We start from the raw sequence: 21,325 nt of genomic DNA, 5'->3' as shown, positions 1-21,325 counted from the left end.
CTGTTCGTCTCCAGGAGCCTCTGGGGAATGTGTCCCCCTCCCCGCCAGCCCCAGCCACTGCCTTTCATGCTGGGCAGCCAGCAAAGGACTGGCAGATGGGCAGGGATCTGGTTTTGTTCTGGGCTCAGGGCCCTGCCCCCTCTCCAAACCAAGAAGAACCGATAATGTCTGAAACAGAGGCCCCTGTTGGAAAGCATGCTGAGGCTGGACCTGGGAATACAGAGCACTTGGAACCCAGGCAGAAAGCACTGAGAGGCAGTGGACACTCTCCAAGCTCAGCTACCACATTACCCCACCCATCCAAGAAAACTAGTCAGTGAAAGGACTCCGCCCCTACAACCCAGAGCCACCCTGCCCTGACTCAACTCACAACCCCTTGCCATCAACTGGGTAAGTCAAGGCTAGTCCCTCTCTTGGAAGGAGAAGAAGGGAGAATGAGCAGGGGTACTTAAGCCAATTTAGTCTGTCCCTGACAAGCCCAGGCAAAGCCCCAAGGTTTCAGCCAGAGCAGGCTGGGAGACAAGGCCAAGCAGTCTACACCGCCCCTTCACTGGCCCAAAAACCTGCTGCCTGCAAGATTCCCCACAGAGCCACCTACTAGCCTCCTCCATGGGACCCATCTGGATAAAAAACCAGGGCAGCCCCAAGGGGAGGTGTCCCACCTCAGAGCGGCTCTGCCCCTGCCCTCAGGGGCCAGAAAGTTGCCATTTCACTCACATCAATGAACTGCCTGGGCTACCAAGACAGGCTCTGGCATCCCTGTTCCTGGGGACATTTTCCCATATGCTCTCAAGCCGGCCTACTGGCAGCCACGCGCAAAAAAGACCATGGAGGGTGGGCAGGGAGACTGGAAGTGGAAAGGTATAAAACGTGATAGATGGAACAGTGGACATACAACTTGAAGACTAACAAGTCACAGTGCATTGCGCCATGAGACCACCCCTCCCACCCGCCCACCCCACCCCACATCCTCCAGTCTCTGAAAGGGTCCTGGAGAGGCACCTGGAGTCCTTGGAGTTGTGGAATCCATGGGCATTGCACACTGTGCCACTGGCCACACAGATAGTTGGGCTCAGTTTCCACAAACAAGCTATATGAAGGATGCTGAGTATGGCAGCAATGGTTGGAGCCGTATTACAGGGGAAAGGTTCACACAGAGGATCCGTTGAGCCTGCTGACGCACCTCATCATCTGAAGAATGCCTGTCTACCTTGATGGCCTGGAGTTTCAGTAGCTTTGCTGTTCCAGGTCCTCGCCACACCTTAGGGGATCGGGGCCCAAGCCGTGTTCTCTTTCGGGGAGGAAGATCCTTTGCCTCCTCAGCCCTTTTCCTCTTCTGCCCCACAGACTCAGGGCAGCTCTTCCGGCCCCTCCTTGCAGTCCTGGCCTGAACAGATCCTTTTGGCCTGCCTCTGCCCCTGGGCTGGGTCCGAGCCACCTTGGCCCTGGCCCGCACTGCCTTGGCTTTGGCCCTGGCCCGCACTGCCTTGGCTTTGGCCCTGGCCCGCACTGCCTTGGCTTTGGCCTTGGCCCGCACTGCCTTGGCTTTGGCTTTGATCCGTGCTGCCTTGGCTTTGGCCTTGGCCTTGATCCGTGCTGCCTTGGCTTTGGCCTTGGCCTTGATCCGTGCTGCCTTGGCCTTTTCCTGGGCCTTGGCAGCTTTGGCCTGTGTTCGAGCCACCTTGGACTGGGCACGGGCAGCTTTGGCCTGGGCCGTTTTGATGCCCAGGGCAGAGCCACCTTTCATTTGCTGGCCACTGAGGGACGCGGTGGCTTTGTAGGTCTTGCTTTGGGGCCCAGTGCCTTGTCTGGGTCCAGCCCTGGGGCCTCTTTGAGTCAGACACTTGGGGCCCTTGTTTGTGGCTTTTCTGGGAGCTTTGGGCTGGGAATTCCCCAGCCTCTTCCCTGGACCTTTCTTCAGCTTCAGGGGAGAGTCTGCAAGTGAGAGCTGCAGTGACTGTGCCTTGTGCTTGGCACTCAAGCAGGGCACGGGAGTCTTGAGTGGAACCAGGGCCTCAAGGACAACGGAGAGCCGCATGGCAGGGTAGACACCTGGATAGAGGTGGGTGGGAAAGCCCACTGCCGCACCCCGGGCACGGCTGGCACTTGACTGTTTCAGGGAGCTCAGTAGCAGGTTGGCAGTAGCATGTTTGGCAAGGGCTGGTGTGGACGCTTTGGCCAGCCTGCCAGACAGTGGCATGGGGAGCAGTGTGGCCTGGCCTGCAGGCAGTTGCATGGCAGTTTGGGGAGCACTGGCTGGAGGTGATGTGGCAGCTGCAGTAGGGGCACGAGCCTGCAGCTTTGTCTGGCTTGGAGGACTAGCTGTGCATGAACTATAGCCATAGACATCACCACTGCGCAGGATGGTAGGTTGGAAGCCATCATCTCGCAGGCCTTGCAGGAAGGCCACAAGCTGAGCCTCTGTGGCACTGAGATCCTGGCTCATGGGGTTAAAGACAAGCAGCGCCTCCTCCAGCGCCTTCTTCCCTGCTGTGGAGATCCGCGACCAGGAGTGCACAGCTTTCTCCTCCACATGCTGCACCACCACGCTCATGGCATTAGGCACTGCAGATCTGCTTGGGTATCCGCAAATAAGTTCTTGGCACCTCCAAGGCAAGAGGAAGAGTCAATAAGAATGGCACCAAGACAGGGGACAGGACAGGTAGGTAAGTCAATCAGGGCCAGCATTTTTCACAACACCTAATGACACAGAGAGGCCTGGTGAGAGTGAGTCACTCCTTGGGGAAAAACCCTGGTCTCCTCATCTACCATGGTGGAGGGTGGAGGACAGTCAGAGGCAGTTTTTTCAGGATATGTGCTCATAAGCTCATCAGAGCCATCCAACCTGTTGTCCAGCCCCTGGAATGATTTGGGCTTGGCCAACTCTCTAGTATTATTCTCAACACTGTGAACACAGGCAAATATCTCTGTCCTTCAGGAGACCTGCACAAGATGCAAGATAAAGATACCCTCAAGGTTCTTGGGAGTATACACTGGCACCCAGCTCAGCTTGCCAATGGGTCAGGGAAGGATTCCTGGGATAAGAACACCCAGGTGGGACACGAGTGATGAACAGGAAAGGACCAGACGGAAACAGAGCAAAAAGGGGAACAGCCAATGCATTGGCTCTGAAGTGAGAAAGAGTAAGGCAAACTTGAGTGTGACTAAAATCTGTGGTCAGGGCTGGGAGGTCCAGCTGGAAAAGCAGGTGAAAGTAGGGCAATATAAGCTTTGAATGCTCCCTGGATGCTGGCCAAAGGGCCCAGACTTACACCCAAGGTCCATGATCATCTCTGCTCCTCCAGTTGCTGCTGTTCAGGTGCCCAGGGGCCAATCTTCCTCCCAAGCAGAAGTTCTGCTTTCAGAGTTCCCAGACAGACCACTGGGAGGTCCAACTCCTAGTACCAGAGTCATGGAGACCAACCCCAGGGAAAGAGCCAGACTTTCTTTCAACAGAAACTAAAAAGATGATGAGTAGCAGGTACTAGAAACATATCTCTAGGCAATCAAGCAGCCTGGGGCCAAGCAGCCAGACCATGAGCCCAAGGTCTGACAGTGGGAGCTAATGACTCTAAGTAACATGGTTAATAAAGTAGACACTGGACATTTGAATTGTCCTACCTAGGGCTTAGAGGGCTGCAGACCTCGGTACAGCCATTTGAAGCTGTCTGGGAAGACCCAAGTTGCCCCAGGCTTCTCTAAAGAAGCTGTAGGCAGTCAATCATGACTAATTTCCAGCCCAGCCCAGCAATGAGGGGCCCCAGAGGCAGCTCCGCAGCTGCACCAAAGCATTAAAAGATCAGCTGGGATCAAGCAAGTCCCTGGGGCCAAGAGGTGCGTCTGTGCAGCTACTTCCTCTGCCCTAATGGAGCAGAGGAAGTTTTCCCTGGAGGAAGTGCCCTGGAGCTCTTTGTTTGGAAACATTCTTAGATCCTCAGCTGTCTCGGGCTCTTCTCCTCTCCAGAGGCCACTCTCCAAGTACAGCCCTTGCACTTGACTTTAGTACTTTTTTTCCCCCAGGGCGGGTAGTTCCCAGGGCTTTGATCTGTGGAATGAGGAGCCTGTTACTTTCCGGAACAGTTAACTGGGGGCTCTTCTGCCCAAGTCGGTCTGGGCCCTTGGGAGGGGTCTTCCGGGCTTTTCAAGAGGTTCCGGAAAACAGATACTGCAGCCCGACCCCTGAGTTCCCTTCACACGTGCCCCCGGGGCCGACAGGGGAGACTGATGAAAGATGCAGTAAGGGAGAGGACCCATCCGAGCCGAACTGGGGTGGGGACAGATCAGGGCCCTCGGGCTAGGAGTCGGCGTTCCTGGGGCCCGAGATGCGGGTAGGAGCGGGGGTCCTGGAGGGAGCAAAATGCACGGGGTGGGCGGTGGGAGCCCGACTGGGTCGCGCAGCCCCAGGGTGGGGTCGTTGGGTACGGGGTGGGGGTTGGGAGTCTCGGCCGGGCCGGCGGAGGGCGTGGGTTCCGAAGGAACCGGCCGCCCGGCCCATCCGCCCGGCCGCCTCGCGGACGGCCCCTCCACGGCGTGGCTAGGCCCATGGCCCGAACCTACCGGCGCCGCCGCGGGGACACAGGACGCGCCTCTGCGCCGCCTCCGCTGCTCCAACATGGCCGCCCGCTGCGCACCGGAAGTGCGCTGCGCTTCCGCTTCCGGGATCTGGCCCGCCCTAGTGACCCTTGACCCCTCAAGACCCCGTTTCCCCCAAAGTCTGGGGGCTGGACAAGTAGGAACCAGGGAAGACTTCCTGGAGGAGGTGGCTGCGGGGACCGCTCCAAACTCTTGCGGGCCTGTGCAGGAGTGTGAGGGACAGAGGCGCTTTCAGACGCTGCCCGAGGCAGGACTGTGCCTGAGCCGGACACCCTCTCTCAGGGACCTGGTGGTGCAGCGACATCTGCGAGGGATTGCTGGCAAGGTCCAAGCCATCTTTCATTCGCAAGTCCGCTTGCAGCCACTGACAAGGCCTGCCTCTGTCCCAGGTACCTGACCAGAAGGTGAAAGAGGAGTACCCCCTGCCTGAGAGTGTCCCACTGGAGTTCCTTTATTTTGCAGCAGGTGTATCTCTGAGGACAGCAGACCCCCCCCCCCTTTCTGAGAATGCAGCCTACTGCATGTGGCTTGAAAGGCTGGTGTGCACACATGTATTGCACGTAAGCCCAAAGCTGGGCATGTCCAATCTGAGAGTCCCACTATATCTGTGTGGGCCTGAGTGTACTTGCTTACAAACATGCCCACAGGTATGATGGGAGGATCCTGGTCCAGCCTCAGCTCCCTCAATGATAGGAAGCCCTCCCTCAAGTCTTAACTCTTCTCCAGATCCTTGACCTTTGGCCTAAAAGAGTGGGATCTCAATCTTTCCGCTTGTACCCTGGAGCCAGCAGAGGGTGGTGCTTATAGGGCCCACCGCCCAAGCAGCACCAGATGAGAGGACACCAGTAAAAATAAACCCTAGGAGTCTGAAGGGTCAGATTGGTCTCTATTGCTATGACCAAAGGCACCTTTCCTCTCAACCCAGGACTGATAAAGATTTGAGAATGAGTAGCTTAGTAACCCTTGCTCTGAGGGGAACAAAAATGTGATGCCCAAGTTCTACACTGGTTCCCAGAGTCTTCAGAAGGATTTGGTCCCAGTTGCCCACAGTGGGAACTTGCTTGATGACACACCCTTTATTGACTGCTTTCCCTGTCTCCTTGCCATTCGTCTGCTGGTGCTTCCTGTCCTCATCTCACATTAACTATATGCACTTGTATCTCAGTCTCCAGGTGTGCTTCTGGGGAAAGTGAGGCAGACACTGTCAATGAAAGAGGGACAAGATTGTAGCAAACATAGACAACCAGGAGGCCCTCTTTTCATAGGTGACCACTGACTTTTATAAATGGATCCCCAATCCACAGACTTAGCCAATACTCTGAATGCTAAGAAGATAGGCCGGGCCAGAGTCTGGGTCTGAGGTGTCAGCCTCTGTCATACCAACTTGCTCTCCCCTGACTTCAGAGTTGGCTAGAGGCAGGCCCAGAACCTTTAAGTTGGACAGTCACAAAGTGTCCTGGGCACCAGAGTAGCCCAGGCCTCAGGCCCTACAGAGTAAGACCAGAATGACCTGCCTGGGAGGTCCCTTGGCCTCTGACTCTTCACCCTCTGCTCAGAGATACCTTCCCACCCAAGCTTGTGGAGAGGCCTGTCAAGTAGTGAGGCTGGCACTGTTTGTTTCTCCCTCCCTGCTAGCCTCAGTGTACACCACAAGGCCTATTCTGTGCCTGGGGAAGGGCGACCCAGCCACAGCCCCTATCACAGGCCCAGGCCACACCCCAAGTGGCCTCCAGGGGGCGCCGCTGCGAAGAGTGTCCTTGGGCTCCTGAGCGCAGCAGCAGTGGGCAGGCGCCCGCCCCTCAAGCCCCCAGGTTCTGCTGGCCCGCCCCCTCGCCGGTGCTTCCCAGGCTGAGTCCCATTCGGAACGCCTCCCACCGTACGCGTGTTGTGCAGCCCACCGCTGCCTCCTTTCTTCCCCAACTTGAGGTCTGACCCCAAATCCTGGGCAGGCCCAGTGTCCACGTGTTGGTCTGTCAGTTCATCCTTTTGCGTGTGACCACAGGTCGGCGCGCCCTGCTCTGTCCACGGCAGGTGCAGGGTTAAAGCCGGGGGGAGGTTTTCCTGAGGCGAGAGGGGGGACGAGGGGCGGACCCCGTCCAGCCCCGCCCCGCGCCGGAGCCGAGCCGGAGCCCCGCCGGAGCCCCGCCGGAGCCCGGCCTCAGCCCCAGCCAGAGCCGGCACCAGCCAAGCCTGAACGGCAGACCCCGCGCACCGGTGGCGCCGGAGCCCGGGCCGGTGAGTCCCGCGGGAGCCGCGCTCAGGGGAAGTTTGGGGCGCGGGGTGTAGAGCCCCAAGCGCGCTCACCGGGACCCGCCCCCCCTCCACGAGCTGGAAGTTTGGGGCCTCCGGAGGCCCTCGCGCCAGGGGCCCCAAGAAACTGGGAAACTTGGGGATCTGCTGTTAGGGAACCCAGAAGTCAGCTGCCCACCCCTGCTGGAAACGCCCTGGACTCTGAGAACGTAGAGTCCAGTGTTCATGGGATCCCCAAACCATCCCCTTCCCCACTTTCGGACACCAAGGTTGGCCTCTGGCGACCTGGCATGGCAAACCTGGGAGGGTAGACCTTGAGGGGAAATGTGGGACTCAGGCCTCCAGCCCCTCCCTTCTCAGTCCCAAACACCCTAATCTTGGCCTTTCGCTGGTGGGAATGGACGAACTCTATGGAATGGCTCCCAAAGGGGTTGTAAGGATACCCTGGAGTCTGATCCATGGCAGCAGGTGAGAGACCCTGATGGCTGCCCAGAGCACACTGGAAGCCAGTAAAGCGGAAGGTACAGTAAAACTCCACTTATGCAGGGCACCAGCATGAGGACTGTTGAGGGGAAAGAAAGAGGTCTAGGGTGAAAAGTCCTATCCTAGTCACCTTACCTCCCACCTAGACCTAGATTCGACCTGGGAGCAGTGAGGGCAGGGAATGGGAGGAGAACTCCTCATGGCCCATAGGAAGGGGTGAAGTTGCCTGGGTGACTGGAAGACTGCCCTCCTTCCCACTCTAGGAGGGCCTCCATAGCAGTGTGCTAGGGAGGGGGGTGGGTCCTCCACCTGCTTTTCCCACCAGCGATTTTGGGCCAGCTCTGCCCTCAGCTACAGGCTGCTCATCTGTATCCTGAGGGGCTGGTCAGTGGCTGACCCTTTGCTTTCCCTCTCTCCTTTAGGTGAAGGCAAAGCCCCTGGACTGGCCAGACGTCCCCTTGTAGCCCTGGTAGAGTCAAGATGAGGTCCCATCATGCCTCTCAGTGAGGCCTGCAGCCTGAGCAGATAGCATGGCCTGCCACTGGAGGTGAACACCATGGCTACTGGAGGTGGCCGAGCCTTTGCTTGGCAGGTGTTCCCCCCCATGCCCACCTGCCGGGTATATAGCACAGTGGCATACCAGGATGGGCATCTGCTAGTGTTGGGGGGCTGTGGCCGGGCTGGACTGCCCCTGAACACTGCCGAGACACTGGACATGGTCTCGCATACATGGCTGGCACTGGCGCCCCTGCCCACTGCCCGGGCTGGTGCAGCTGCTGTGGTACTGGGCAAGCAGGTGCTAGTGGTGGGCGGTGTGGATGAAGGCCAGAGCCCAGTAGCTGCTGTGGAGGCCTTTCTGGCTGACGAGGGCCGCTGGGAGCGCCGGGCCACCCTCCCTCAGGCAGCCATGGGGGTTGCAACTGTGGAGAGAGGTGAGTGACCTCCCCAGGAAGGTCCTTCAGGTGCCCCAACACTCTCCATTCTTTCCTGATTTGGTCCCTTACCTTCCAAGATTCAGCAAGTGCTGTAAATTTTACCTAGGTGCCCTGGACATGGCTTTCCCCCTGTACTCTTCCCTACCTAGCTTTGAGCTGGGCTGGCAGCAGCCTTAACTGCCTTTTCCAGCTGTGAGGTGGGAGGCAGAGCCCAGGCTAGTCCCCAGCATGATGGGAGGCCCCAACCACCTCCCTCCCCTATTCCTCCTCTCCAAGAGTCGAGGAGGGGTGGCCCGATGACTCCCACAGTTATAAATAGTCTGGGAGAGGGGGAGGGGAACAGGGCCCTGGCTCAGAGCCTGGCAAATGCTTAGATTCCTCGTACCACACACACAAATCAGTGAGCCTGAGATGGACAAAGGCCAAGCTGGCCTGGGACAGTTGCCATGGAAGCCCATCTCCCTAAGGCCCCCAGCTGACTCTGAGGGCATAACAGAGCAAGAACCTACTCTAGTGAAAGGGCAGGGCACAGAGGTGCTGACAGGACTCCAGGGCAGAAGGCCTGTGGACAGTACCCCCATCCCACAGGCCCAAGCCCCTCTCCCAACCCTGCAGCTGACCCTCAGAGCCCCCTCCCCAGTCTCAGCTCCATGCTGAACAGATATCCATATGGCCCTTACTCCTGGCTTAAACCATTCTCCACCCTCCTTCCCCCATGAGAGTCCCCACCTTGTGGTCTCCAGGTCTGACCACCGGGCCCTGCTTGAATGCCAGACTTGGTTGCCATAGCGTCTCCAGGGAGACGGAGACGGATTATAATTAGATCTGCTGCCTCCTGCTCTTCACTTGGAGGGGCCCTGGCCAGAGTGGGAATCCTAGCTCTCCCAGCCTCCCAGGAGGGTTTCTGCTGCTGGAGAAGAGTACTATAAACTTGTGTCCCAAACCACCCCCCACCTGATCAGGGCAATTGTCAGGGTGGGGTGTCCTAGCCAGGCTTGGATAGAGTGTGAATTACTCTTTTCTATGCAGATGGTATGGTGTATGCTCTGGGGGGAATGGGCCCTGATACGGCTCCCCAGGCCCAGGTTCGGGTGTATGAACCCAGACGGGACTGCTGGCTTTCACTGCCCTCGATGCCAACACCCTGCTATGGGGCCTCCACGTTTCTGCATGGGAACAAGATCTATGTCCTGGGTAAGGACCTGGGGGATTTGGGAAAGGAAATGAAGTCCAGAAGCACCTATCCCTGTGGAGTGGTTGGGATTAAGCTTGGTTTGGGATGGTGGAACAAGAGAAGCTTTGTTGGGTTGAGCCAGGGTTGCTCTGAGGCTCTGACCTCTGGTGGTCTGCTGGGGCTGGAAAGCCAAACCCCACTACCTGAGGACCTTTGGGGTGGGTGATCCATGCTCTGGTGTGCACACAGCTGGGTATGGGTGGCTGGGGTTGGCAGTGGTAAAGGCTCAGCAACCTGGTATAGGAAGAGCCTGCCAGGGCCCCTGGGCTGCTTCCTAGGTCCCCAAATTCCATTGGCAGGGGGCCGCCAGGGCAAGCTCCCAGTGACTGCTTTTGAGGCCTTTGATCTGGAGGCCCGTACCTGGACCCGACACCCAAGCCTGCCTAGCCGCCGGGCCTTTGCTGGCTGCGCCATGGCCGAAGGCAGCGTCTTTAGCCTGGGTGGCCTGCAGCAGCCTGGGCCTCACAATTTCTACTCCCGCCCACACTTTGTCAACACTGTGGAGATGTTTGACCTGGAGCATGGTAAGCAGTGGCTGGTCTGGGCAATCTTTCCACTTTTGGGGATGGAAGGGTACAGTGTGTGTGTCAGGGGGTTGATCTGACCTTCCCTGTCCTGTAGGGTCCTGGACCAAGCTGCCCCGAAGCCTGCGCATGAGGGATAAGAGGGCCGACTTTGTGGTTGGCTCCCTTGGGGACCATATCGTGGCCATTGGGGGCCTAGGTGAGTCTCTGTTGGACTAGGTATGTGAGAGGGATCCCAAGACAGGAAGGAGAGCCTCTCCTCCCTGCCCCACATGGGCACCACCTCCTGCCCTTCTATAGGCACTCCAGGGGTCAGGGCTTTGTGAAATTCCCTTTCCCAATCTGTGAAGCAGGCAGCAGATGGTCTACCTGACTCAGCTCTTAGGGCGTCCCTCAGTGCCTAACTGGGTTCTGTACCAGCAGGGTCCTAGGAAACAGGAACAGGACAAATGACCACTGAATACTGGAGAAATAGAAATGTGAATGAATAAATGAACAAGAGATGAGTGGGGGCAATGAATAACAGGCCACAGATAGCCCATCCTGGGGCGATGCATGCTGGGTCATGCTCTTGGTTCAGGGAGCAAAAGAGCTGTAGGCCCTGCAGCCTGTGCCCTTTACAACTTCTGTCTCCTTCCTGCAGGAAACCAGCCGTGCCCTCTAGGCTCTGTGGAGGGCTTCAGCCTAACACGGCGGCGCTGGGAGGCACTGCCTGCCATGCCTACGGCCCGCTGCTCCTGTTCTAGTCTGCAGGCTGGGCCCCGGCTGTTTGCCATCGGGGGTGTGGCCCAGGGTCCCAGTCAAGCTGTGGAGGCATTGTGTCTGCGTGATGGAGTCTGAATGCCTGATGGGACCTGTCCCCTGGAGCAGCTCAGTGCCAAAGCAGATGCCTGTGGTTCCTTTTGCTGCCGAGGAAGCTAACTGTGGCTATGTGGGATGAGGGAGGCACAGGGCGGGGCACTTGAGTCACTGCCTCAGGGATTTAGGGGTGGCCTTCTCATCTTTAGCGCAGGACATACATACGCTTATACCCACATTTACCCCCCCATTCATTCATGGACCATGCCCAGCTCCACCCTTGTTCTGGAACCTACTAGGCCCTCTGTCCAACTGGGAAGTAGGGGAAGGGAGAGCTGGTCTCATGTACCACAGGGTCAGTGCCTACCTGGAGTTGAGTTGATCAGGCCCACCCCAATGGCTGTTCCTGAAAAATCCTGTCAGCCGGCCTTGAAGGCCCCTGTGGATCCAGGAGAGTTCAGAGAGGGTGGGAACACAGAGGGGTGGAGGGGTGGATGTAGGAACCTCCAGAGGGCCAGAAGAATGTTGGCTTTGGGCTCTTTACACGGCTGGCTGTGTGACTTTGGGCGAGTCATTTCACCTCTCTGTGCCTCAGCATCCTCATCTATAAATGAGGATCTCTGAAACCTTCCTGCCCTACCTACCTCACAGGGCTGTTGTGAGGACCTAGGGAGTTCAGATGTGGAAGTAAAACTGCTGCTAAAATCTGGTATATAGCCCTTGGTGTGGACTCCTGTGTTGACCCTGCACCCCTGGCCCTCCTTTGGGCACCTTAACTCTCCCAAGGATGAGGGTCTAGAGGAGCCTTTAGGACCTGGCCTCTCCCCTCAGAGTGTTCTGGTGTCTCAGCCCCACCTAAGCCTCAGTTTCTCTCTTGGTGACATAGGATGACCACCATCCCCCACTGCCCTGGGTGTTAGAGCACACTCACAGGAAGACCAGAGCTCAGAAAACTATAACAAAATGCCACACGATCAGGATGACCTCCAGAGCCATGTTGCACAGCATTTCCTCAAAGCCTCTGTTCATCTCCATAGGGAGAGGTGGTTCAGTGGAAGTCCAGCAGGGGCTGCTCCCTCTGTCCCAGCTGTGGGGAAGCTGTCTCTTAGGCAGGACTGTGTGGCCACTCACTAGACCCCTAGAGGCAGTGGCCTCCCAGAGAATGCAAAACTGCCAGCCCTTGCCTTCTCCTCTGGTCTTTGCTGCCCACTAGTAGGGGCCATTGACTCTGCTTTCTCTGCCACCACACTTGATTGCAAGGGGTTCACAGCTGGGTTTGCAGCAAGAGTGGTCCTGGAACCCACCCACTGTGGCCAAAGTATCCCTCCGGGACCCTTAGCCTCCTGCAGGCCTTACCTCCTCTCACTCAGTGGCAGGGCTCCCAAGGCAGCATCTCCCCTGCCCAGTACAAGGTGTGTGGCACAGGCACCATAGGAGCCAGGCCTAGGGCCTGGCAGTGCCTTTCTCCAGCCTCTGAGATCCCTTGGGCTGCAAGCACAGACAGGCCACTGTGTCAGCTGTCCTTGTTTAATGTTCTGGACCAGTTTAGACACTCGGAGACCCCAGCATGAAGGTAATGCTGCAGCAGCTTGGGTCTTGGGGTCCCTGGGAGGTTAGGCAATGTGTCAGTGACCCGGGCCTGGGGCCCCATGTTGTCACTGCCACAATGGCCACCCCGGGATGGCTGGCAGAAATTCTGCTGGTAAGTGGTGCAGATACGGGGAGGCTGGATCTGTACAAAGTGGACAAGGCGCTGGGGGAGTTCACTGAGTCCTGGCCCTGACCGGAAATCAGCCTGGTAGGAGGATTCGAGGGGCCGCTGTTGGCGCAACTCCAGCTCACAGGGTGCCCAGCGCAGGAAGGTGTGCTGTTGCCACAGGCGCTCCAGGTCTTTCCGCCTTCCAATTCCCTGGAGCAGGCAATAAGGGCCCTCCTCAACGGTACGGGCCCTTGGCCCACAGTCCTGGTACCAGGCAATTCCTTGGGCCTCTCCTAAACCGAGGCCTGCCTAGTGATGCCTGACCTGTGCCTAAGCTTTCTGGCCTGCCTTCCCAGCCATACTTTCCATTCCAGAGTGAATGAAGCCCCCGGAAAGTCAGTGGCCCCAGGATATTTGTACATTAGGCAAGCTGGTGGAGGAAACCAAAGTGGAGGTACATCTGTTTGGGGAATGATCTGTTTCCCAGAGGAGAGAGGTTGTCAGGCAGACAGACACCCTTTGTATAAAGGAGCCCTCCTTCCCCTCAGTGTCTTATCCCCTCCTCCCTACCTCAGCTTCAACCTGGGCTGGGGGCCTACCCATTCTCCTTTCTCTCTCTAGCACTCACTCTGTCGAAGGAAGTACGGTTGTCATGCTTGGAGAAGAAATGTTGCTGTGCTGGCTCCTTGAAAGACAGTGAGAAAGAAGGTGAATGAGAAAAAATGATGCTTACCTGTCCCCAAGACATTACCTCAGGGTCCCATAATGGAGGGAAGTTGCCAGGAGCCACCACCCTTAAACTGCTAACCTGCCAACACCCTGAAAGGGCAGATACAAATTAAAGCAACCAAGTCACTCCTGGGCCATCTCATCCTAGCAGTTACTCCCAAAGCAGAAGTCTTTGGGGCCACTGATTGAGGATGGGCCTGAGGCATCTTGCAGGACATCCTGCCATCAGTGAGGCAATGGCTCGTTTCCATCAGGCCCATTAGCTCTATATCTGCCAGGACCAGGCTCCAGCTCTCTGTTTCCCTCTTTTACTCTCTCATCAGTAATCCAGGCTCTTGGCCCTAAGGACCACCTTGAAACTGAAATTCTCTCTATAGTTCAAGCTCTCTCCTAAACTCCAGACTCACTAGCTAACAGCCTGTTCCACATCCCCAGGTAAATGTCAAATGGGCATCTCCAAACACATGACTGAGCTCTGTATCATTCCTCAAACCCACCCCATCTTCAGCCTCCCACAGCTCAGGTCATGGCAGCTAGATCCTGCCAAACACCTTGGAGTCCCTTTAATTCTTTTCCTTCACAACCTATATCCAATGTGCCAGGAAATCCTGTTGATACCTCCTTCAATATATACCCAGGATCAGACCACTCCTCAGCATGGCCACTGCTTTCCCTGGTCCAAGTCACCTTCCTCTCATCCTGAATTACTGCAAGAGCTTCCTACTTGCCCCTTGTCCCTGCTTCCAAGCTTGCCCCTTCAGTCTATTGTCCTCTTAGCAGAGTAATTATTTTAATATGTAGATCAGATCACATTCCTTGTTTGCCAAAATCCACAATAGTTCCACTTGTTTGTAAAAGCCAAAGTCATCACAGAGGTCCCTGGGACCCACATGATTTTGATTTCTCTACTTCCTCCAGCCACACTGGCATCTTCACTGCTCCCCAAATACACTAGCTACTCACCTTGGACCTTAGTACTACCTGTTCCTTTTGCCTGGAACTCTTCTCCCAGCTGGCCATGACTCCCTCTCACCTACCCCTTGGGAGGCCTTCCTTGACCACTACATCAGCAGTCCCATCACCCAACCCCGCATTTTTAATTGTCTAATGAACTATATGACTACATATTATGATGTTGCTTATCATATGATGCCCCTGACTAGAGCATAAGCTCCTCAAGGGCAAAGGTTACTGTCTATCTTACATCTATATCTCCAGCACAGAGCCTGGCACTGCACTGCGCTCAATTCATGTTTGCTGTTAAATCAGTGAACAGGGACAGAGGGTCCCCAGGGCATTTGCTTTGGCCCAGTTGGGGCCAGAGAGCCATGCCCCATCCCCAGGCAGAGCAAGACCACTTCTCAGGCCCCTAGACCTCAGCAGGAATCTCTCCCAAGGCAGTCGAGTCTTTGCCCCCAGGACCCCACTCCCCAGCCACTCAGCTTCTCCTGCTGCAGGCCTGAATGTAGTACCTGACCTGGTAAGTTCAGTATTGGCTAGGTTAGGATATGAGCAACGGCTGACAGCAGGTTCCTAGGTAAAAGTCAGGGGCTAGCTCCATCCCAGATTCCTGAACCATAATCTTTAGAGTGGAGCCTTTAATAAGCTCCCCTATTGGGACCTCCTGCCTTAGACAGCTGGTTGTGGTCTCCAAATAGAATGAAAGCTCCATGAAGGTAGGAAGACAGCTTGCCTTACCTTTCATTCCTCATAAAACCAAGGTTATGCAACAGAAATTAAAAACCCAGGGCCCTTTTAGAAAAAAATATAGGAAAAAATCTTCAGAATCCAGAGACATGCAGAGTTTTTAGGCATGGCACCAAAAGCAAGAGCCATAAAAGAAAAAATTGATAAATTGGAACTCATCTGAAGTTTAAAAAAATTTGCTCTGTGAAAGTCCATATGAAGAGGATAAAAAGACAAGTTACTAACTGGGAGAAAATATTTGCAAACCACAGATCCAATAAAGGACTAGTATCTAGATGTATAAAGAACTCTCACAACTCAACAGTAAAATAACAAACAATTCAACTGGAAAATGGGCAAATGACATGAAGACATTTCTTTAAAGGGCATATACAGATGATAAATAACACATGAGAAGATGTTCACCATCACTGAACATAATGGAAATGCAAATTAAAACCACAATGCACAAAATGTTGGTGAGAATTCAGAGAAATCAGAAATTCAGAGAAATCAGATCATTCATACATTGCAGGTGAGAATGTAGAATATAAAACAGCCACTCTGGAAAACAGTTTGGCAGTTAAAAAAAAACAAAAAACAAAAAACAACTTAACATGCAACTACATTATGATCCAGCAATTGTACTCCTGATCATCTAGCCCAAAGAAATGAAATTTTATGTTCACCAAAAAAAACTGTATATAAATGTTCATAGCAGCTTTATTTGTAAGAGGTAAAAATGGGAATCAGCCCAGATATCTTTCAATAGGTGAATGGTTAAGTAAACTGCTATATACATACTACAGAATACTACTCAGTAATGAAAAGGAATGAACTGCTGATACACACAACAATTTGGATGAATCTTCAGGAAGTTACACTGATCAAGAAAAATCAATCCCCAAAGGTTGCATGCTGTATCATCCCATTTACATAACATTTTTGAAGTGACAAAATTTTAGAAATGGAGGAGAGACTGGTGGTTGCCAGGTATTAGAGTCAAGGGAAGAGTGGAGGAATGAGAAGCTGGTGGGTGCAGTCATAAAAGGGCAAGACCAGGGATCCTTGTGATGTTGGTCAGTATCTGGACTGTAGTGGTGGCTACAAAAGCCTACACAGGTGATAAGATTTTATAGATCTTGATATACACACATAAGTGAGTACAAGTTAAACTGGGGAAATCTGAATGAGATAGGTGGATTGCATCAATGTCAATGTCCTGGTTATGATATGATACTATAGATTTGCAAAATGTTACCATTGGAGGAAACTGGGCAAAGCATAGAAGAGACCTCTCTATACTATTTCTTACAACTATTTATAAATCTACAATCATCTCAATAAAAATTTCAATTAAAAAAACCTGGGAGTCTGGGACATCTTCCAATTAACCCCTCCAATTTCTTCCCCATTTCAATCCTCAGCTATAAAATTGTACACAGCCCTACAATGTGGAGGCAGCTCTGACTCAGGCAACTCATTCTTCTTACAGTGACAGGATAATCTATCGACTCCCACTGACTTGAGTTTTATTCTCACAACTGTGGGAGCCTGGTAAAAAGTGCAGTCATTTCCTCTCTATCCAGGCAGTTCTGAGTATCCTTGTCCCTGAGGAGAATTTCACCTGCATCTTTATTTCTAAAAAAAAGGGCTACTTTTCCACTGAGGTGGTAAAACCCATGGTCTCTGAGCAGGTGGGGCTTGGGCTGGGGTTCCAGCTGAAGAAGTCTTGGAGGAGAGGTAGGTTTCCTGGGATGGGTCAGTGTTTGCATGTGGGAGGGCTAAGGGTCCCTGTGGAGGCTGGGCAGTGTGCAGTCAGCCGGATACTGAGTGAGGAGCCCCTGTGGCAGACTGAGGAGTGGTGGAGGGTGGGGCAGAGAAAGGGACACAGCAATCATGGCACCACCAATGAGGGACCTGACTCCAACCAAGCCCCTGGGACTCTTGTCTGACCTTAAGAACAAACAAGATCAGGATTATATTTCCCAAGCGTCAGATAGGTGAAGGCTAGAAAGAAATTAAAAAGAAAATGAAGAATAAAAATAAAAAAGAGTTTTCTTACATCTGAATGACAAAATTTCTACCTGCTCCAAACTGAAGTAAAGTGGATGCTGTATCTTGGAAAGGTCTTCAACAAGAATAGCTACAATCAGCCAGCTGACACCTGGTATCTCTCAGCTAATAAGAGAAAAGAATGTGCACCTTCCTTGAGCAGCCCAGCTAACTAAAACAGCTTTCGATCGAGAAAGAGCCAGGAGACTTGGCATTTGTACAACCGGAACCTAACACACAGATCATACTGTTTGGGGTTACTGATAATGCTGATAAATGCTTTATGTAGCAAGTCTTCAATCAAAACATGTGCCCAAATATGTCCCCTACTCTGTTCCTGGAGGACGGATTGAGAGAATATTCGGTTCTTTGGGATGAGAGCTGCCACTGAGGACTACTACAAACACCTAGCAGGAAGTCCCCAGGTTGCTTCTGTCCCTGCACTACCCAGACCTCATCACTCTCTCAGGGAGAGTAGCCCCGGATGAGCAGTCTGGAGCTGCATTTCGGCCTGGCTCAGTAGGCTATGCCAGGCAGCCCTTCCAACTGGCATGCTAAGAAAATTCAGGCTCTGCAGCACAGCAGACTCCAAGACCCTGCTCTTGGCCTGGGAAAGCAATTTGTAGAGAATCCAGGTGGCCAAATAGGACCTGGCTAGAGGCTGGGAAGCAAGAAGCTGCAGTGGGCAGAGCCTGTTCCAGGCATACCTCCAGGTCCCCCTTAGCCCTCTTCCACCCTAATCCAGCCCAGGAGTCTTATCTGAGCACACTTTTCCCCAGATTGCCTTCCTTCTGACCACTGGGGTACCCTGGAAGAAGATGGAGGGAAGATGGGAGGAGGTGTTTCTTCTCCTGGCTCCAACTCAGGCCAACCCCCTCCACGACTCTCTCCTTCTGGGTTCTAGGAGCACCCCCTTCCCCTTGTCCCTTCAGGCCCAGCAGTACTGATAACTCAGTTTTACCACCCTGTGAGACTGCTTTTTCCTGAGGCCCCAAACCTACTCTTCTGAATGTATACCCTCCTGAGTTCCCCTGTTTTGAGTGGGCTTTTTACTGTTGTGACTCTGACTAATGCTAGTGCCTCCTTGTCTCCAGGCCTGGAAGTAGTGGAGGGCCTGGATCCCTCCATCCCTCTCCTGTTTTCTGGAAGCCTTTTCTAGCCACCCTAGGCCACTTTTGCCATCAATACTTTCCAATCCTCCTTGGCTAGGCATGGGAGTGGGTACATGCTACTTTTAATGCTGTCTCCCTGACCAGAGGAGGTCTCCTACTCACTCCTGAGCCCCTGGACTATAAAGCTGACTGTGAGCTAGAGTGGACTTTCACCGCATGAAGGAATCTGTGCTGAAGGGCAGCTGTTGGCAAAGCTCAGGGCTTACTTCTTGGGTTCTGGAGGCTCTTTCCCTCTGGCCACCCATCCCACCTAGGCCCTGACCCTTCCTCCATGCAGAAGGAGCACTGAGCAAGACTGCCTGGTACTGGCTCTACTCCATGCTATCTGCAGGGGGAAGACCTGACATTTCAGGGGAAGAGGGTCCAGGCCTCATGCAAGTCCCAGGGCTAGGCTGGCCTTGTGACAGTCCAGCTGTGGTGGTGCTGAGGATAATGCTCTTGGGGCCAGAGAAGCAGAATCTGGCCCAACTGCCCTAGTTGCCCCCAGGGCCACCTTTTACCTGACATCGCTGCAGGAACACTGCTGGAGGCTGGGGCTTGGCTGCAAGGCGGTATTCTCGAGAACTTTCACCCTTGAATTGGCCTCTGTAGTGCCCATAGAAGCCATTGTTGTGCTGTAACAAGGCAGGCTTAAAGGTGAATCCCAGCCAAACCCCTACTCTTGAGTCCCAGACCTTGGGTCCCCCAGGCTAGAAGCCTCTCCTGGGAGCTCCTCACAGAATAGAAAGAATCAGAGAACAGGGGACACCCTGGGCGAGGGGCCAGCTGAGAGCCCAGGGGGAGACATCTCCCTCCACCATTAGAGCAGTTGGCCTCAGCTGTGCTGGCCCACCTGGGAGGGTTATGTGTGTGTGTAAGGAAGGGGTAATTTCCTTCTTTCCTCCCTCCCTCATTCCTTTCTCCCTCTCTCCTCCTTTCTCTCCTTCTCTTTCTTTCCTTCTTTCTTCATAGGGTCCTAATATGGGCTAGGGTGACAGCAGTGAGAAGACAGAAAGACCCTGGCCCCTATGAAACTTCTTTCTGATGGGGGAGAGAGACAAGTGAAAAGGGTCGGGAAAGAAATAACCTGATGACTAGATTGAGTGACAGGGAACAGGGACAGCACCTCATGACAATGGGGGTGATACCTGACCATGAGAGCAGTGGAAGAGCATTCTATGTGGTGGGAAATGCAGGTGCAAAGATATAGAGGCCAGAGAGAGAGTAGTGTTGGAAGAACAAAAGAACAACAACAAAAAGAGGCCTTATGACTTAAGGATTGCGACCAAGCTGGGGAGAAGCCAGGTGAGGTCAAGGAGAGACAGGTCCTAGACTGGGTTAGAAATATGAATTCTCTTCTAAAAGCAAGGGAAGATTTCAGCAGGGGAGGGTATCAGATAGGTTCTGAATTGGTGTGAGTTATGAAGCACTGAGCAGACTTTTGAGAACAGTGCCACCGTCTAGTGATGCGGTTTTTCCCCAGGGGATCTGAAAGGAAGTCCCTTTCGTTGTCCTCTCTAATAGGTCAAAGGTCCCAGAAGAGCAAGGATTAAGTGGATCCATATTTTGCATCTATTGACAAAGTCATGAACATCTCTTCGCCACACATTTTACTATTCTGGAGCAAGTAGGGCACCCTCTGAAACTGGAGCACCTAAGCAAGGGATCAACTTGCCAAAAGAAGTATTTCACCAACAGTGGATACCTTCTAGAGACAATTTCAGAGATAAGGACCGACAGAAGACAGAAATGAGCCCCTATCAAGGGTATAAGGAGCTGTACTGCGCTGATGTCATTGGGCTGACAACATGGATGACCAAGTCTAGTCAGTGAACTCCTAATGGCCCAACCTCATTGTCCTGAATGCTCCCTGGATAGGACAGTGCATCTAGTCCACTCCATGATCATAGCCCTGAGCAGAAAGAATTTGTCCCAAGCTGGCCTCTGGCCATCAAAGTGGGTTCCTAAGTATGACTGGGAAGCCCCTTATCTTTTCATTCCACTGAGGGCTTGGGTCTTCCAACTTATCTGTCCATCCTTCTACTACCTGTCAAGCACCCCTTTCTATTCAGTTTAGTTCAACAGTATTTATTGGGCCTTTACTGTATTCCAGGCATGGGACAAGACGTGGAACATACATATAGAAGAAAACAGTGTTTAAATAAATCCTAAAGATGTTCTCAGTCTAGACAGCAGTCAAACTACACAAGTTTGGTGGGGATCAACCAAAGGACTGGAAATAAATGGAGCAGCTGGAGAAGTAAGAGGATCAGCTAGTTAGCATGAGACCAGGATACATGGAAGGAGACATGGTGTCAGGAAGACGAGGTAAGCTCAGGATGGCTGAGGGGGAGTGCGTAGTTTGGCGGTACCCCTTGAGCCTGGATGCCAGATGAAACCTTTCTTGCTTTACTCTTAGGATTCATTCAAATTACAGGTACTACCCCAGGGCCAGGGGCCACGATTAATTGTAAAGTGTACTCTTACCCAGGAGCCTACTAAAGCACTTTGCATCTTTCCAGGAAAGGAGCAGAAAAGGCAAACTTTCCTCTTGTCTTTTTCAGGCTACATCTAGAGAAAGAGCATCTCAGCAGGTCAACTTCTTGTTGCTTAGTGACAAAGGGAGGTTGTGACTACACAATGCTCCTAATTGTTGGGGCAGTGCCCGGCCTGCTAACCCTCTGTACTTCCTGCTCTGTTTTTACTTCTCTCTGAGAGAAAGCTGCCCCTCAGCTAACAGCTTGGGAGAATTTTTTTGTGTGTGGGGGAGAGTTTTTATATAAAGAAACATATAAGGCTCCACAGTGGAGTCTGATGAACACACAGACAATGAAATATCAAAGAACATTTTAGAGGCAACTCCTGCATTTTTAAAACTGTGCAACCATAGTGCCAGGGATGTAAATTTAGAGCACATTCCGTGGAGTCAGAATAAATGCTAAAGGAGCTGGTAGGATAAAAATGCTGCTTCAGAATTAGGCTCTGTCAACTTCTCAGGAGTTTGTGGTAACTGGCAACACTAATCATGGCAAGTGAATGTTAAAAGGGCCCAAGTGAAGGAGGAGAGCAAAACAGAGCAGCAAAAGCAGCAGCATGAAAATATTTGACATCGTGGTTCCATTCCAAGCTAGCCTTGCACAGAGTTGTAAGACAGGGATGTGAACAGTTCACTCCTTTTACTAACCCAA

The 21,325-nt window shown here is 53.4% G+C and overlaps 3 protein-coding genes across 3 annotated transcripts; 1 reads left to right on the top strand and 2 right to left on the bottom strand.

The window, feature by feature from the left end:
• Nucleotides 1–942: 942 nt before the first annotated feature.
• Nucleotides 943–4,680, bottom strand: CCDC71 (coiled-coil domain containing 71). The gene is made up of 2 exons (XM_032458544.1): nt 4,558–4,680; nt 943–2,606 (listed from the first exon to the last, which is right to left on the bottom strand). The coding sequence occupies exon 2, from the start codon at nt 2,552–2,554 to the stop codon at nt 1,091–1,093; it is 1,464 nt and encodes a 487-aa protein (XP_032314435.1). The 5' UTR covers nt 2,555–2,606; nt 4,558–4,680; the 3' UTR covers nt 943–1,090.
• A 1,786-nt stretch (nt 4,681–6,466) lies between these two features.
• Nucleotides 6,467–11,529, top strand: KLHDC8B (kelch domain containing 8B). The gene is made up of 6 exons (XM_032458545.1): nt 6,467–6,828; nt 7,749–8,258; nt 9,291–9,455; nt 9,795–10,019; nt 10,117–10,218; nt 10,663–11,529. Exons 2-6 carry the CDS (start codon nt 7,883–7,885, stop codon nt 10,857–10,859), a joined length of 1,065 nt encoding a protein of 354 aa, XP_032314436.1. The 5' UTR covers nt 6,467–6,828; nt 7,749–7,882; the 3' UTR covers nt 10,860–11,529.
• Nucleotides 11,530–12,330: 801 nt separating this feature from the next.
• On the bottom strand, nt 12,331–20,651 carry C17H3orf84 (chromosome 17 C3orf84 homolog). The gene is made up of 4 exons (XM_006174135.2): nt 20,625–20,651; nt 18,659–18,772; nt 13,145–13,201; nt 12,331–12,747 (listed from the first exon to the last, which is right to left on the bottom strand). The coding sequence occupies exons 1-4, from the start codon at nt 20,649–20,651 to the stop codon at nt 12,331–12,333; spliced, it is 615 nt and encodes a 204-aa protein (XP_006174197.1).
• Nucleotides 20,652–21,325: the final 674 nt, after the last annotated feature.

This window comes from Camelus ferus, chromosome 17 (genome assembly GCF_009834535.1).
Source record: "Camelus ferus isolate YT-003-E chromosome 17, BCGSAC_Cfer_1.0, whole genome shotgun sequence".
Taxonomy (NCBI): Eukaryota; Metazoa; Chordata; class Mammalia; order Artiodactyla; family Camelidae; genus Camelus; species Camelus ferus.
The sequence above is the reverse complement of the archived record's forward strand: the minus strand, read 5'-3'. Positions and strand labels throughout refer to the sequence as shown.